Raw genomic sequence first — 17,461 nt, forward strand, 5'->3', positions numbered from 1 at the left:
GAGTTTTCTTCCTCCCACCCTTCAATTCCAAACATGTCCCAAACAGCAGCTGTCCTTTATTTTTTATTACTGGATATTTTTGGCTTTGCTTAAGTGAATTCCAGTTCATTGAAAATCACTTTTCAGTCAGACGTTGAGGTAACTTTGTGGCACCCAGCGAAGGAGAAGAGGAAAGCTTCAACTCATCTCAAAAGCAGCCACACTTCGAAAAGCACGTCGGCGTGAAATGCTTTGGGACACTGAGGTTGTGAAAGGCGCTATAGAAATGCAAGTTTTTTTTGTCCACATCAGCGCTGGATTTAATCGTGTGCTGTCGTATGATTCTCCTCACCTTTGGGAACGACACTAACAGGAAGAAGGATGTACTTTTGGATTGTGCCTTTCACGCCAGCAAAGTGCTCTCTGTCCAAAAAAAGTCTGCTGTTAAGTGCAGTTACCATTGTAGCGCAGGAAACGCAGCTGCCAATTTGCACAGAGCATGCTCCCACAGACAAGCGTGTGACAAGTGACTCAATGACCCGATCGTGTTGTGGGAGTGATAAATATTGGAAAATTCACCAGATCTTTTACATCCGCCCAAGAGGGCAGAAGGGAAGCCGGGTTTAACGTCTCGTCGATAGGTGGCACCTCCAGCAGCGTGGCACTCTCTCAGCACCGCACTCGGAGTGTCAGCCAGATCCTATGCTCAAGCCTTTGGAATGAGGCTTGAGCCCCCAGCTTTCTGATTCCAAGGCGAGTGTGTTAACCACAGCTGACACTTTATTGAACTTGAACTTGAATTAGGAAACAGTTGTCTTAAAAAGTATTAGAAACAACAAATATTTGCCATAATGCAACAAATGTTTGATAGCAGCGGTTAAGTGTAGCTGATGATTTGAAGTAGCGAGTAATGAAGAGTTTGCTCTTAACCATTGCAGCTGTAGTGTAAGTAACTAACCTTGTGTGTTCCCTTTCTTCCAGTGTATTGGAAGCTATCTGACTTGACTATGTCACTTGGAATGTTGCAGATAGACGTTCTGATTTTAATAGGACAGATAGAAAAACAGAATAAAAATCAAAATGTCAACTGTTAGATGTGATTCTGTGATTGGACAGCACTGGCTGAGCAATCCTGAGTGCACCAATACCTACACTAACAACCAAGTTAGGGTAATCAGTCAAGCTCGTACCGTGGCTCATTTATACTTGCTAGATGCAACATATAGTCATCCATGGGGACCTGGTCTCTGCAAACAAAAGGAATATGTTCAAGCCTTGTAACTTCTTTGAATTACCCAGGAGCTTAGGGAGCCTACAGATTCCCCGTTGCCTTCTCCAAGGCAACGCCCCGGCCGATTGGAGTCGACTTCCAACCAATCAGCACCCATTTCTCCTGAAGTATAAATTGTTGTGATCGTTTGAAATTTGGTATTCTTGTGTTTGTCCGGGTTAGCGCAGGATAAAATGCTTCAGCCACATGTCTCTCTTTGAAGCGATAGAAAAATCATTTCAAATAACCTGACTTGGACCAAGAAAATCTAAGCAATGGTTATTTCAAAGTAAAAGCTGCCAAGCAAATACATTTTGAAGGTAATTTGTACTTGAATTGAACGGCTCAGCTCCTTCCTCGGGCACCTGGTGCAAACGAACAGAATAAAATCTTTTTAAGTTGAGTGTGTGAGGTGTGACTCAGTGGGTAGCACTCTTGCCTCTGCGTCACAAGTTTCTGGGTTCATGTCCCATTCCAGGCCTCAAGCACAAAATTCAAGGCAGACACCCTGAGGGAGTGCTGCACTGTCAGAGATACCATCTTTTGGATGAAATGTTCAATGGAGGCCCCATTTCTCTGCATGGGTCCATGTAAAAGATCCCATGGTATTGTAAATTTAAAAAAAAAACTAAAAAAAAAACCTGGAATTGAATACTAGTTTCAGTAATGATGACCATGACACAATCATTGATTGTAAAAACCCATCTGGTTCACTAATGTCCCATTAGGGAAGGAAATCTGCCATCCTTACTTGGTCTGGCCTGCATGTGACTCAAGACCCACGCAATGTGGTTGACTCTTTACTACCCTCTGAAATAGCCTAGCAAGACACTCAGTTCAAGGGCGATTAGGGATGGGCAGCAAATGCTGGCCTTGCCCAGTGACACCCACATCCCATGAAAGAATAAATTTTAAAAAACTGTTTTGTAGAAGAGCTTGGGAGTTCTCCCCCCCCCCCCCCACCCACCCCCCCCACCCACCCACCCACCCACCCACCACCGTGACCTGGCCAATATTATGGTACAATAAACATCATTTAAAAAACTTACAGATTACCTGACCTTTGTCACACTGCTGTGTGTGGGATCTTGCTATGCGCAAATTGGCTGCCGCCTTTCCTTCATTACTACAGCGATCACACTTCAAAAGCACTTCATTGGCTGCAAAGCGCTTTGAGATGTTCGGTGGTCGTGCAAAGCGCTCGGCAAGTGCAAGTCGTTCTGTTGTCTTTCCCTGTGAGTGGAAGCAGGTTCTCAACCCATTACGTATCATGATGGATTTAATACAACGATGCTTTTACTAATTGTAATGAAAAATTGCTTTCCCTCTCTCTGCCATTCCTTTCTTCCCCCTTTCCTGTGTGTGGAATGTTTCCTTTTATAAAGGATGGAACGGGCATGTTTTTAAATTTCTCTTCTGTCAACTTACAGCCTCTGTTGTAAAGTTTTAACTTTCAGCCTTGTTTTTGAAGTGTTTTTTTTTTACCCCGGTCTCCGAGCTGAGGGATGTTGGAACTTGCTGAGAGAGTCTGGGGGCATTGTGGATTCGAGAAAAGTAACATTGACAGCTACACAAATTCAGTTACCTGAGGGGAGAATTAATTCTTGGGAGAGTTCTATGACTTTTAAAACCAAAGAAATGGTTTCCCCCCCGCCAACCATCCGCGCCCAGAAACTAATTATCTAGCAAGCTGAATTTCTGCTTCTGTACTGTTCATTTTAGGCCCCAGGGCCCGATACTTTATTTTCTTGCTGTCTCCTGCTTCCACTTGTTCTGTTGTTGGCACAACACTTTCAGCTTGTCATCTGGTGTTGCATTGGACCATTTGGCGCAGAGACCTGGGGGTCTCTCTATATCCTACAAGTCTGCAGAGTGCGTTCTACTCGCACGCTTCTGTCGCCTCCTCATAATAACCTTGGGTTGACCCTTGCGGGGGTGCCTGGTGTGCAAGGGGCACCCGCTCCGTGCGGCCTTTGTAGGGGTATCTGCGTTTGCTGTGTTTGGCTGATTTTGAGGGAGTGGGAATGTATTGGTTCCCCTTTGTCAATGCACCCTGACACTTGAAAGCAAATTTCTCCTGTTGGTTTCTACCCGTCCAAAATCTTTTGAGAGAGGCGGGACTGGATTTGAACGTGGGTCCGGGATGGAAGAAGTCCCCTAGGGATGTGAAGGTCCTTTGAGAAGGTGCATGGGAGATTTACCAGAATTGTTCCAGGGATGAGAGAATTTAGCTACCAAGTTGGGCCGGAGGAGTTGATGATGTTCTCCTTGGAGCAAAGGAGATTGAGGGGAGACCGTTAGAGGTGCACAATATTATGACAGGTTTAGATAAGGTGGACGCCAGGATCGTCCAGTCCTGCCAAAAGTCAATGGACTTCTAGCTGGCCCAGCATATCCCCCATGACAGGCCCCACACTGGTGGGGCAGGAAAATCCTGGCCAAAGCAAAGGTATTCCCACTAGCTGATGATACGAGGGGTAGGAGGACACAGAGTTAAGGTTTTGGGCAAGAGATGCTGGGGGGAGGAGAGGAAGAACTTTTTTACATAGCAGCTACTAATGACCTGGAACTCGCTACCAATGAGGATGGTGGAAGCAGAGATGATCAATGATTTCAAAAAGAAATTGGATAGACACTTGGGGGAAATAGACTTGCTGATAGAGGAAGGCAACTGACTGGATTGCTCTACAGAGAGGGCTCAGTGGGCTGAATGACCTCTTTATGTGCCATATTGCCTCTATGACATTAACCCTCCGCACTACTCAGCACCCTGGCTCTGAATTTGTTGACTTGCTACGCGGAAACAGCTTGCATTAACATTTATTCTTTCTGCTGCAAACAGAACTCTTTGTGTACCTGTTAATGTCTCAGCCCAAGTACTGTGTCCTCTCATAACTGGGACCTGAGTTCAAATCCAAAGAATGGATGAACTCTCATTTATATAAAACCTTTCCTGAAGAAAAGATACCTGGACTCCAAGGGTTAATTTACGAGGAAAGATTAGACAAAGTAGGGTTGTGTTCCCTGGAAGTGAGAAAGTTAAAGGATTATTTGAACACAGTTTTGAAGGTATTAAGGGGAACTGTTAGGGTAGCTGGAGGGAAATTATTTCAGCTGGTTGCAGAGTCTAGGACGAGGGGACAGAGTCAGAAAGTCAGATCCAGACCTTTCAGGAATAGGATGAGGAAACTCTTCCATACATAAGGGTGGTAGAAATTTGGAACACTCTTCCACAAGTAGGAATTGATGCTAGATCAATTGTTAATTTTAAATCTTAAGACTCATAGATACTTTTTAACCAAAGGAATTGAGGGATCTGGGATGAAGATGGGTATGTACAGTTAGGTCGTAGGTCAGCTACGATCCCATTGAATGGTAGAACAGGTTTAAGAGGCTAAATGGCTTCCTCATTTTCCAAGGTTTCTATATTCATGACATCAAGACATCACAAAGCGCTTTGCTCTGATAATGTACCTTTGAAATGTCGTCACTGGGCAGAATGTTACATGCCCACCCAACCCGAACGAAATTAGCAAGAAATTAGAGTATGAGAGGAAGCTAGCTAGAAACTTAAAAATGGGTAGCAAGAGTTTCTACAGGAATTTAAAAAGGAAAAGAGTAAGTAAAGTGAGTGTTGACTCTCTAGAGAGTGACAGTGGAGAGCTAATAGTAGATAATAAGGAAATGGTGGAAGAAGTGAACAATTATTTTGCTTCTGTGTTCATTATGGAGGATACAAAAAATATTCCAGTGATAGCTGCAAATCAGGAGGTGAATGGGAGAAAGGAACTTGGTGAAATTGAAATCACTAGGGAAATGGTACTGAGTAAACTGATGGAGCTGCGGTCTGGCAAGTCTCCAGGTCCCGATGGACTACAACCTAGGGTCTTAAAAGAGGTGGCTAATGAGGTAGTTGATGCACTGGTGTTAATTTTCCAAAATTCGTGAGATTCTGGAAAGGTTCCATCAGATTGGAAAGTAGCAAATGTAACCCCTCTATTCAAGAGAGGGAGGCAGAAAACAGGAAACTATAGGCCAGTTAGCTTGACACTTGTTGTGGGGAAGTTATTAGAACTGATCATTAAGGAGGCTATAGCTGGGCACTTAGAAGAGCTGAAGGCAATTGGAGAGAGTCAGCATGGTTTTGTGAAAGGAAAATCATGTTTAACCAAATTATTGGAGTTTTTTGAAGCAATAACATGCACAATGGATAAAGGGGAGTCTGTAGACATATTGTACTTGGATTTCCAGAAGGCATTTGATAAGGTGCAACATCAAAGGTTATTCCGAAAATTAAAGCGCATGGTGTAGTGGATAACATATTAGCATGGATAGAAGATTGGCTGGTTGGCAGAAAGCAGAGATTATGCATAAATGGGTCTTTTTCTGATCGGCAGGATGTGACGAGTGGAGTCCCACAGGGATCTGTACTGGGGCCTCAACTCTTTACAATTTACATCGATGACTTAGATGAAGGGAGTGAAAGCTAAATTTGCAGATGCCACAAAGATAGGTAGGAAAATATGTTGTGAAGCGGGTATAAGGAGATTGCAGATGGATTTAGATAGATTGAGTGAGTGGCAAAGACCTGACAAATAGACTTTAATGTGGGAAAATGTGAAGTTGTTCACTTTGGCAGGAAGAACAAAAAAGCAGAGAATGACTTAAATGGACAATAGCTGCATCATTCTGAGGGATCTGCATGTACTAGTACGTGAGTCACAAATAGTTAGCATGCAGGTGCAGCAAGTAATTAAGAAGGCTAATGGAATGTTATCCTTCATTATGAGAGGGTTTGAACATAAAAGTAAGGGTGTTATACTTCAGTTATACAGGGCATTGGTGAGACTGCACGTTGAATACAGTGTGCAGTTTTAATCTCCTTATTTAAGGAAGGATGTAAATGCGTTGGAGGAGGTTCAAAGGAGGTTTACTAGATTGATACCTGGAATGAGTGGGTTGTCTTATGAGGAAAGGTTGGACAGACTGGGCTTGTTTCCACTGGAGGTTAGAAGAGTGAGGGGTGATTTGATTGAAGTATACAAGATCCTGAACGGCCTTGACAAGGTGGATGTTGAAAGGATGTTTCCTCTTGTGGGTGAGTCCAGAACTAGGGGGCACTGGTTTAAAATTAGTGTCACCCTTTTTGGACAGAGATGAGGAGAATTTTTTTCTCTCAGAGGGTTGTGCAACTTTGGAATTCTCTGCCTCAGAAGGTGGTGGAGGCGCGGTCACTGAATATTTTTAAGGCAGAGGTAGATAGATTCTTGTCAGGCAAGGGAATCAAAGGTTATCGGGAGTAGATGGGAATGTGGAAATCGAAACACAGGAAGATCAGCCATGATCTTATTGAGTGGCGGAACAGGCTCGCGGGGCTGAATGGTCTACTCCTGTTCCTATTTCTTCTGTTCTAATGAACGTAAAATGATATGTGATGATGTCAGACGAACGTCCTGGCGTTATCACGTGATATTTCGGGTTGGCAAGCACACGCGGGAGTCGGCAGTGCACCTGCTAACAATTAAGTGGTCTATTAAGGGCCCTTAATGAAGTAATTGACTCAAATTTCTTGCTGCCCGTCCAACCTTATGGTTAGCGGGCGGGTGAAAAGGCTAAGTGGCCTTGACCGAGTCACCTGAGGGGGGACAGGTTTTCATTATTTTTAACCCCTTTATTTTTTTTTAATTTAAAAAAAAAATCTTCAGCTCCCTGAGGCAGCTCTGTGGCTCAGGGAGCTTTTACTGTGCGCACCCACGAACCTCAGCGCTCGCCCCCTCCTCCCGGCCCCACCCAGACAGCGCTCAACATTGGGGCGTGTGCGCGCGCGCCCGTTAATGGAGCCAGCTGGCATGAAATCGTGGCCGGAGCCCGATCGCAGTTGGCGAGCAGCTTCCAGATCGCACCCCCCCCCACCCCCGGGCCTCCCTGCCTGACCACCGGAAAGTCCTGGCCACTGTTGTAGGAAACGTGACAGCCAATTCGCGCACAGCAAGCTCGCACATTCGTCAGTCAATGTGACGACGTTGTTGGTCGAGGGGTCGATATTGTCCCAGGATGCTTTGGAGAACTCGCCCTGTTCCTTCCAAGTAGTGGCCGTCGTTGATGTTGACCTGAGAGAGAGGGCTGACGGCCCTCGGTTTAACATTCCATCCAAACGATGGAACTTGTGACAGTGCAGCACTCCCTCAATATTGCACTGGCGTGTTGGCCTGGAATTTGGCTTCAAGTTGACCAAGTCACTTGCTTTCAATGGCCCCTCTAAAACGAGTTTCAGAATCTGGCGCCAAAAAAAGTGTTTGGTTCCCAGCGTGTCATCAATCTAGCATTTTTCATCACAAATTTCTAATTTAAACACTTTTGAGCGTGTAAACTGACTGGTCGTGTAGCTTTGAAAATATTCATATAATATCCCTACGCCATGTCCGACACACAATCTGTGGAGCTGCCTGTAACTGACCACTTCTCACACTGAAACTTCACTTTGCATTGACTTCTCTCACATTGTCCTCATACCACACACATCATGTCACTGCTGAGAAAACAGGTAGCTGCTTTGGCCAGTGTTGTTCAGGAAGTGAGCATGGGTGGGAGGAAGGAAGAGTTCACTCGCTTACCAACAGCGATTTATCTTCCTCTCTTTCTTTACCTCTCTCTCTTTCTCTCTTTCTCACTGTCTCTCTCTCTCTCTTATCTCTGAAATTCTTGCTGTCTCATTCTCTTTCTTTCTCGTTCTCTTGGCCTTTTTCTCTTTCTCATTCTCACCCTCCTTCTCATTTATTCCGCCTTTCTCCTCCCTGTGAGGAAGTGCCTGATTTCTGTTCGCCCACTGCGGCTCCTGCAACAAGGCATTTGAGACTGGGAGTTCTAACCCATGCCCAGCATCTCGCACTACTTTGCCAGCCTCAGCTGCATTTTGTTGCAGACAATTTCAGCACTTCACTACTGGACTTACCAATCTATTCTTCAACAGATGTACAGTTAAGTGGGTCTTAAGTGCATCCCATATATCCCACTTATAGTGCAAACGGACCTTGTCTTGTGGAATTAGTGGTTCAGTATATTGGCTCCAGTCCGCTCTTAGTTAGAGTAACAAGAGCCAGCAGAATGCCTGGCTCGCAGGATACAGCTGTATGTCGCATGAAGACTTGGCGTTCAAAGCGATGTAAAATTACCTATAATTATACTATTATTGTTATTACGAGGCCGTTACAGCTCTGCTCATCAGTCATAATATTTGTTTTGTCAAACTACACCTGTCTTTCCATTATGAATAATTCTGTTTAATGAATCACGTTTCCATGCATCTCAGTAACCATGACACTTCAAATAGACCGAAGCCATCTCGCTTGACAAGGAGAACAACATGAGATTGGTTACAGGAAGGAAGGCCAATCTACCCCGGGGATCCAGCCCTGGCTTTGTACTTCACCATTTCCAAACTGATTGTCAGTCCTTGCCAGATGTAGCAGATGTCCATAAATTGGATCAGCGCTCCCCTATCTGAGCAAGCCCATCGAGAACTTCAGTCTGAATCCCAGGCTGGTTACAAGATGAAGCGTTTCATCTGAATAGCCAATTCTCTCCCTGGTTCCCCCCGTCCTGCCTCGCCACAGTTGCTAACTCTCCTTCTCTTCCATCTTTATCACTCTCTTTCTATCTCTTTCTCTCACTATCTCTCTCCCTCTCTCTCTACACTTTGGGATTTGCAAAGGCTCATTATCAAATCTTAATTGTTCCCTGTCCCATAATTTTTCTCTTTCCAAAAACATGTTTAAAAATTCTTAATTAGCTCTAATTTATGGAACAGAGATTGTTTTTTTCATTCTCTACATGGGCTATGAGCATCACTGGCTGGGCCAGCATTTATTGTCCATCCTTAATTGCCCTTGAGAAGGTGGTGGTGAGCTGCCTTCTTGAACCACGGCAGTCCATGTGGGGTAATTACACCCACAGTGCTGTTAGGGAGGGAGTTCCAGAATTTTGACCCAGCGACAGTGAAGGAATGGCGAAATATTTCCAAGTCAAGATGGTGAGTGGCTTGGAGGGGAACTTCCAGGTGGTGGTGTTCCCATGCGTCTGCTGCCCTTGCCTTTCTAAGTGGCCAGGACACTGGGAGAAGAAAATTTGGCACCAAGTCAAAAACAGAAATATTAGGGCAGGCGATTAATCCAAGAAATATAATATTTTAATATTTTAAGGAACATCCTGAAGGAGAGACAAAAACAGAAACAGAAATATCTGGAAAAACTCAGCAGGTCTGGCAGCATCGGCAGAGAAGAGTACAGTTGACGCTTCGAGTCCTCATGACCTTTCAACAGAACTGAAGGAGCGAGCTTTGGAGGGAAGGAACCCTAGAGTTTTAAGGCCTGGGCAGCTGAAGGCATCAGAGAATTGGCTCTGTTTAACACCTCATCCAGAAAGAGGACACTTGCACATTGTAGCTTGAGCTCAGTAGCACATGGAACTGCCAGCGTAGCTGCCAAGCTGCAATGGGACTTGCATCCACCCCAATATACTGAGTGGAAGCGCGAGTGCTTGGGCAATCCAAGACAATGCCAACACTTGTAGGCATGGTCAAGTTCGCCAGGACTTTCCCAAAACTATCGTACTCTCTCGATGGCGAAGGTGCAATGTGAGTTGATTGGAGATCATACTGGAAGCCTTGGTCAGGCTGCAATAGTCATTCCTGACTTTTCAGCATGGCTAATGTTTCGACAAGGCTGTTCGGTTTGAAACGAAACTCGCTTCTTGTGTCGTCATGTTGGATCGCCTCCCCCAGGATTTCCGGTCACGTGCGGTAATGAGCCCTGGCAAACCCCCCCCCAGATCTGACCGCTCGGCAATTACAGGCGGCCCAGCTCCTCATGCAGCTCACAGAGAAAGCTCCTGTTTCACCTGTTGTCTGTGTAGGCTCCTCCCTGAGCGAGATTGCTATCCCACTGCCCGACTTGTGCAGTGCGATCATGTTCCTTTAGAACAGCGCTGCGTCAGTATGAGCTCACGTGTGAGGTTATATACAGACGGATAATTTATTTAGAGACAAAAAAAAACTTCTATAATAATCCAAGGAAGAATCGAATGCCAACAGGTCAGGATGTGTGAGAGGAAGAGGACCAGTGAATGTGGGGTTTTTGTCTGTGTGGCTGAGCTGAGAGAAAACCGCACGTCTTCCCCTCATCTTATTTTATCGTGTGATCCTATAATCTGTGAAGAAGCTTTGATGTTAGCAGTCTGGGTTTGCTTTGAATCCAGGTAGCGAGGTGAAAGGTCACTGTCCAACTCACTGCATCGCTCAATCCTGCCACAGTCCCCACCGAGGCTCGGATCCTGCATAACCTTCGGGAGAAACGTCAGTCCTGTCGCCGGTGATGCCTTTGTGTGTTTTTTTTTCCCGACAACGACAGAAAAAAAAAAACAGAATAATTTGCGAGATATGCTGTTAGTCCCAGGCCAGCCTGGCTGCTTGAAACTGACAGTGAATGAAACATCTTGCTTGTCTAAGAGAGTCTTTGAAGCTCTGTCAAGAATGCAGAGTTTCCAGTCAGCCTGTCTCTGTGCGGTAATTGAAGCTGCCTTCGGTGAATTTCCTTTCTGTTTCATCAGACGTCCAGTGATCCACAAATCAGCCGACTCCTGGTACGCTCCTGCTGCCGTGCATTTTTGGCTTTTTTTTGCGATGCGCGAGTATCAGAATGTTGTTCTATTTTGGGCATCCATGGTGCCAATTGGACTTCGACGTCGGCTAATTTAAGTACCCGTTTTGGACTTAAAAAGGATGGGACAGGATGCTTTCTGAATGGTGAAAAGCTAGAAATAGCAGAGGTCTAAAGAGACTTGGGGGGAGGGGGGGGTGTGTAGTCCAGTACACACATCATTAAAATGCCATGGGCAAGTCCAGTAAATAGTCAAAAAAGGCTAATGGAACCCTGGCCTTTATATCTAGAGGACTAGAACTCAAGAATACAGAAGATAACAAGACAGCTCTGAAGAAGAGTCATACGGACTCGAAACGTCAACTCTGTTTCTCTCTCAACTGGTGCTGTCAGACCTTGCTGGGTCTTTCTAGCACTTTCTGTTTTTATTTCAGATTTTCAGCGCCCGCAGTAGTTTGCTTTTATTTAGGACAGGAGTCGTGCCTCTTCTACGCAAGACCCTGGTAAGATCACACCTCGAACACTGTCAGAGGTTCTGGGCACCGCACGGAGGAAGGATATTTTGGCCTTGGTGGGAGTGCGGTGTAGGTTTGTCAGGACCAGGCTAACATTATGAGGCGATAGTCATTTGGTTGCGCAGAACTTGACTATTGCTGAAAAAGAGACATTTTTTTGTCGAAGCTTTTCATCTTGCACTCATCAGGACAATTCGCAAGAAAATACCCATGTCAGGGGAAGCAACATATTTATACTGTATGAGAAGAGAGTGCTGATTGGTTGGCAAGTGGACTCTGGTAGAGGCATTGCCATGGTGAATGCACCAGTTGATGTCAACTGGCAATTAACTGCCAAGCATTGTTTGAAATCTAAACCAGGCAGCTTGACTCTGATTTGTCAAGACATTGCCCTGGGAAATGAACCAGCGAATGGCTGTTTAGCTGAAACAGGTGCAATGCAGGTACATGTTCTTTCTGTCTGCAAAGAACAGGGCCCTGTGTATTAATATAAGTAGCTTCCAGTACACACAAATGCGCCACACAGTGAGCCTAACTGACAATCTTGAATTGGTTGTCAGTGTAATTCTTAGCACAGTGAGGATTATTTAGTAAATTTTGTTCAATCGTGGAATCACCTCTAAAGTAGGACACTATTTTGAGATTTGCAAGTACGGGCTGGTTGAGTACGGTCTGTACCCTGCCCATTGCGAACAGCGGAAGGGACATGCTGTTTTACACAAACCGCCAGTCTTTGGGATGTGCAGCTAGCTTCACCTTTTGCTCCAATTTTTGAGATACCTTGCCCTTTCAGGGTAATCTGAGGCAGACTGGTCACTTTTCAGGGTCGAAAGTGATGGCCTTGGGCCCATTCATGAGTTTGCGCAATATACAGAGTGAAATGATCTGATCAGGGTAGCCATAATCCTGCAGGATGTCTTTGATGCCCCTATTTCAGCATCAAGCTTGCATGGTGAGCAATGGCTCGGGCCCTATTTACGAGGCTGCCTTTGAAGCCAATCTTATAGCGTTGAATCTATGGAATTCATTGCCACAGAAGGCTGTGGAGGCCAGGTCATTGACTGTATTTAAGACCGAGATAGATAGGTTCTTGATTGGTAAGGGGATCAAAGGATACAGAAACTTATCAGCCATGATTGAATGGCGGAGCAGACTCGATGGGCCGAATGGCCTAATTTCTGCGCCTATGTCTTATGGTTGCGGTACTATTGGATTACCCTGGCAGGGCAAGGTATATCAAAAATTTGAGCAACAGGTGAAGCTAGCTGTTTCACGTTGCTACTATGCAGTAACAGCATGAGTGTTATTTACCACTAACGGGATGCTGCCGTCAAGCCAAAAACAGGTTCTGCCTATCACACAAATGAGTAATGTGGTATATGAATTTCAGTGCCCGTGTGATGCTAGGCACGTAGGCCGTACGTTTCAAGACTGGCAGATTGTATCACGCAGCATGTCCCAGTGGCTGTTCCCAATGGGCGAGGGACAGACCATACCCAACCAGCCCATGTTTGCAAAACTCAGAACATAGTGTCCAGCGTTAGATGTGATTCCGCGGCTGAACAACATTTGCTAAATAATCCTCAGTGAGCTAAGAATTACGCTGACAACCAATTTAAGATTGTCAGTCAGGCTGGCTTTGTGGCACATTTGCGTGCACTGGAAGTGAGGTATATTAATAAACACGGCGCTGTTCTTTGCAGATAGAAAGACCATGTTCCAGCTAAACAAAATAAGTGACAGCCATTCGCTAGTTCATTCCCCTGGGCAATGTCTTGTCCAATCAGAGTCAAGTTGCCTGGTTTAAATTTTAAACAATGTTTGACAGTTATCTGTCAGTCACTGTCAACTGGTGCATTCTCCATGGTAACGCCTCAACCAATCAGAGTCCACTTGACAACCAATCAGCGCTCTCTCCTTACACAGTATAAGTATGTTGTTTCCAATGACATTGGCGTTTTCTTGCGAATTGTCCTGACAAGTGCAAGACAAAAAGCATCAACAAATTATAAGGAGAACATTATACCAGGGTTATATTCTCTAGAATTTAAAAGATTAAGGAGTGATTTGATCGCAGCTTTCAAGATCTTAAGAGGAACAAGTGATGCAGATCGGAAGAAACTATTTCTGCTGGTTGGACTGGGACTAGGAGACATAGTTTAAAAATTAGGGGCACGCCTCTCACAATTGGAATTAAGAATACCTCTCCACGCAGAAGATAGTTGATGTTTGGATTTCTCTTCTGCAAGCAGCAATTGATGCTGTACCAATTGTTAATTCAAAGTCTGAGATTGATAAATTTTGTTAACCTAAGGGAAATGGAGTTAGGTTGCAGATCAGCCATGATCTAATTGGGGATTAAATGGCCCATTCCTGTTCCTATGTTCCGAGGTATATATTGTTTCACCTATTCATGGTATTGAACACCCATGGGGATTCCTTCTTGTTGAGAATCCTAGACAATGGGATATGGCATCAATCAAATAGCAACAATTTGTATTTACTTTAGTGTCTTTAAGGTAGAAAAACATTCCAAGGCACTTCACAGGAGCTTTATCAAACAAAATTCGATGCCAAGCCACACAGAATCATAAAATAGAATCACTGAATGTTTGCAGCACAGAAGGAAGCCATTTGCTCCATTGTTCTGTGCTGGCCTCTGCAGGAGTAATTCACCTCCTGTCACTCCCTTGTCTTCTCCCCGCAGTCCTGCACATTTTCCTTTTTCAGACAATGATCCAATTTCCTTTTGAAAGCCATGTTTGAATCTGCCTCCCCCACACTATCAGGCAGTGTATTCCAGATCCTAACCACTCGCTGCATGAAAAAGATTTTCCTCGTGTTGTCATTGCTTCTTTTGCCTCTTACCTTAAATTGGTGCCACCTGGATCTTGACCTTTCCACCAATGGGAATAGTTTCTCCTTATCTACGCTGCCCAGATCCCTCATGATTTTGAATACCTCTATCAAATATCCTTTCTACCTTCTCTTCAAGGAGAACAGTCCCAGCTTCTCCCATCTTTCTACATAACTGAATTACCTATCTATGAAGCTAAAGTTACAACGATATAGGACACATGATCAAAAGCTTGACCAAAGAGGTAGATTTCAAGGGGGAAGAGAGGGACAGAGCTGGGAAGATCTCAAAGGATGGGTTTCAAGTTTAGGGTCTTAATGGCAGCTGAAGGAATGGCTGCCAATGATGGAGCAATTAGTGTCAGGGATTCGTGAAGATTTGGGCGAGTGCAGAGAGTTGTAGGGCTGGAGGAGGTTACACAGACCGGGGAGCGATCAAACCATAGAGGCATTTGAACGAGAAGATGAGCATTTTAAAAATTGAGGCATTGCCTAACCAGGAGCCTGTGTGGATCAGCAAGCATGGGTGATGGGTGAACAGGATGAGGTGTGAGTTAAGATTTGGGCAATAGAGTTTTGGATGAGCTCAACTTTGCAAGGTGGGGGGACGGCCAAGGGAACATTAGGGAGAGTGAAGTCTAGAGCCCAGTGAGGCTGCAGGTCATGTCAATGAATTAATCTGAATCCTAACTGCCTTCTACTGGGCTGCCTTCTACACTGGTACACCAGAATTTCCAAGCATAATTGTCCTTCTCCAGTAGAACTGGTGTCAACAGCAGAATTACAGTGAGGTGAAATTCTTACTGATGCAAATAATTCTGACCCTTTAACTTTTTGTGGACTTGTCTGATTGTGGATCATTGACCTTTGGCTCTTCCATGAGCTGTTTCCTCTAATTGGACAGGAACAACGGGCCAAAGAAATCCCGTAATCACTTTGCATCGGTCTCGAATTTATTTGTGCCATTGGCGTGCGGTAAAAATTTGAGTTTGCGTTGATTTATTTTTTAAAATGGCCAGTGAGAGCACGGGGTGGAGGAAGCAAACTGTTAATGTTAGGAGGTTCAAAAGGTTGCCATCATCCGCCTGGAATATTGCACCGCCAGTCTTGTGTGATAGGGTCCCATCATCAGTCCGTGTGGGCTCGGGACCCGCTTTTGGCCCTGACTGCGGGACTCCCTGACTTTTGGGGAAATCCAGATCATTATTTCATTCTGTACCTTTGATGGGATGAAGACCATTCACCCATCTCTCTTGCCCTTCAAACCCTCCCACTAGATTCCTCACAATGATTCTGGAGTGAATGGCCCGTACCTGGTGGAGAATTTTTATTTTTGATTTTGTTTGTATGGCCCTCTGTCCCCATTATTATCCTGGGTCTTGTTTATCACGCTCGGGACGTGGCATTCCCACCTGTGCAGGAGCCGAAATACCAGCGTTCTTGACTATCGTCCCAGTTTCGTTACCCACAAAAGGGGGAAACTCTCTTTAATGATGCAACTTGGAGATGCCGCTGTAGTGCAGACCGAGAGAATCGAGAATGCTGCAGGTGCTAGTGTGCTCCGTCAAATGCTCACTTGTGTTTTGAGTCAGATTCCCAACTCTTTGTATCTTTCTATTCACAGTTGGTGCCAGAGACTGGGCCCAAGGAAGGAGGAACCAGGTTGACGATTACCGGAGTGAATCTGGGCTTGACCTTCTCCGAAATTCGTAACGGGGTGCACATCGGGCGAGTCCGCTGTGTCCCCATTCCAGAGGAGTACATCAGTGCTGAGCAGTAAGTGTGTAGAACCGGTTAATACTCAGTCCTTCCAAGCTGCAGCACCGGCCCCTCAATCAGATTGAACAAGACTGAATTTGGACACTTGGATGCCAAACTTTAACTGGTTGTGCCCATTTGTTTCTTTCTCAGTCAGGTCGATTTTCTGTTGGCTCCATGTTGGAACACGCTGTTGTTCCCTATAGCGACCCAGTTTACTTGGCTAATTTTAAAGCGATATAGGCACAAGGTGTGGGAACCCATAGGAATACTGTTACAAATTAACCCATTAAAACTCTGCAGCCCATCAGCTAACCTTCCAACTGATAGTGCAGACTGGCTCACTATACCTGTTAAGGGGAGATGGTGGTGTAGTGGTAATATCACTAGACTAGTAATGCAGAGGACCAGGCTCTGGGTCATTGGTTAAAATTTCTCCCATGGCAACTGGTGGAATTTAAATTCAATTATTTAATAAAATTTGGAATTGAAAGCTTGCCTCAGTAATGGTGACCATGAAACTATCATCAAAAAAAACCCAGTGTTAATATTTTGAGTCTCCTTCAGAGCTCTGAAGAAAAGTCATACGGACTCGAAACGTTCACTCTGTTTCTCTCTCCACAGAGGCTGTCAGACCTGCTGAGCTTTTCCAGCATTTTCTGTTTTTGTTTCAGATTTCCAGCATCTGCAGTACTTTGCCTTTATCGTAAAAAACCCAACTGGTTCACGTGTGCCCTTTAGGGAAGGAAATCCGCCCTCCTTGCCTGGCCTGGCCTACATGTGACTCTAGATCCACAGCCATGTGTTTGACTCTTAACTGCCCCCTTCAGGTGGCTTAGTCAGCCACTCAGTTCAAGGGCAATTAGGGATGGGCAACAAATGCTGGCCTTGCCAGCGACAACCACACCCTATCAAAGAATCAGAACAAAACCTTTTGGTGCGCTGGCTTTCGAGGGTTAGATGAAGCTGAGTGGGAAGGAACCCCTGTTGCAACCCCCCTGCCCAGCAACAGATTAATTCCCTATTAATCAGTCCAGCTGGTTGGTCAGCCATCAACATCCCCCTGGACTAAAACAGAACGATTGACATGAGTCTTGGATTCCCAAGGACCCGCTGTATAAAGCAAATACTTAGGGCACAGTGCATTGGAGCGTTAACAAGCGACTTGGACTGTAGCTGATGGTAGCTTGGTCTTTCTCCGAGTTTTCGCAATCCCCAAGCTGCTTGATATAGGGGGAGATCTAATTGAAGGTTGACCGGCAAGTATCAAAGGCAGAAAGACAAATAAACCGGGTCCCTATAGGGAATGATGGTACATTCCAACAAATGCTGAGAAAGAATCAAATTAAGCGCAACTAGTTAAAGTTTGGCATCCAAGTGTCCAAGAAAAGTGGACAGGGTGTGTTTAATGAGTTGAAGGAGTGGTATGA

The 17,461-nt window shown here is 45.0% G+C and overlaps 1 protein-coding gene across 1 annotated transcript in view; it reads left to right on the forward strand.

Moving 5' to 3' along the window:
* plxna1b (plexin A1b) overlaps positions 1-17,461 on the forward strand; it is a 538,027-nt gene that overhangs the window by 400,827 nt on the left and 119,739 nt on the right. The window contains exon 13 of the mRNA XM_041191009.1: positions 15,898-16,049. Coding sequence (XP_041046943.1) covers positions 15,898-16,049 — 152 coding nt within the window. The remainder of the gene's footprint in view (positions 1-15,897; positions 16,050-17,461) is intronic.

Source organism: Carcharodon carcharias, chromosome 7 (assembly GCF_017639515.1).
Source record: "Carcharodon carcharias isolate sCarCar2 chromosome 7, sCarCar2.pri, whole genome shotgun sequence".
NCBI classification, from domain to species: Eukaryota; Metazoa; Chordata; class Chondrichthyes; order Lamniformes; family Lamnidae; genus Carcharodon; species Carcharodon carcharias.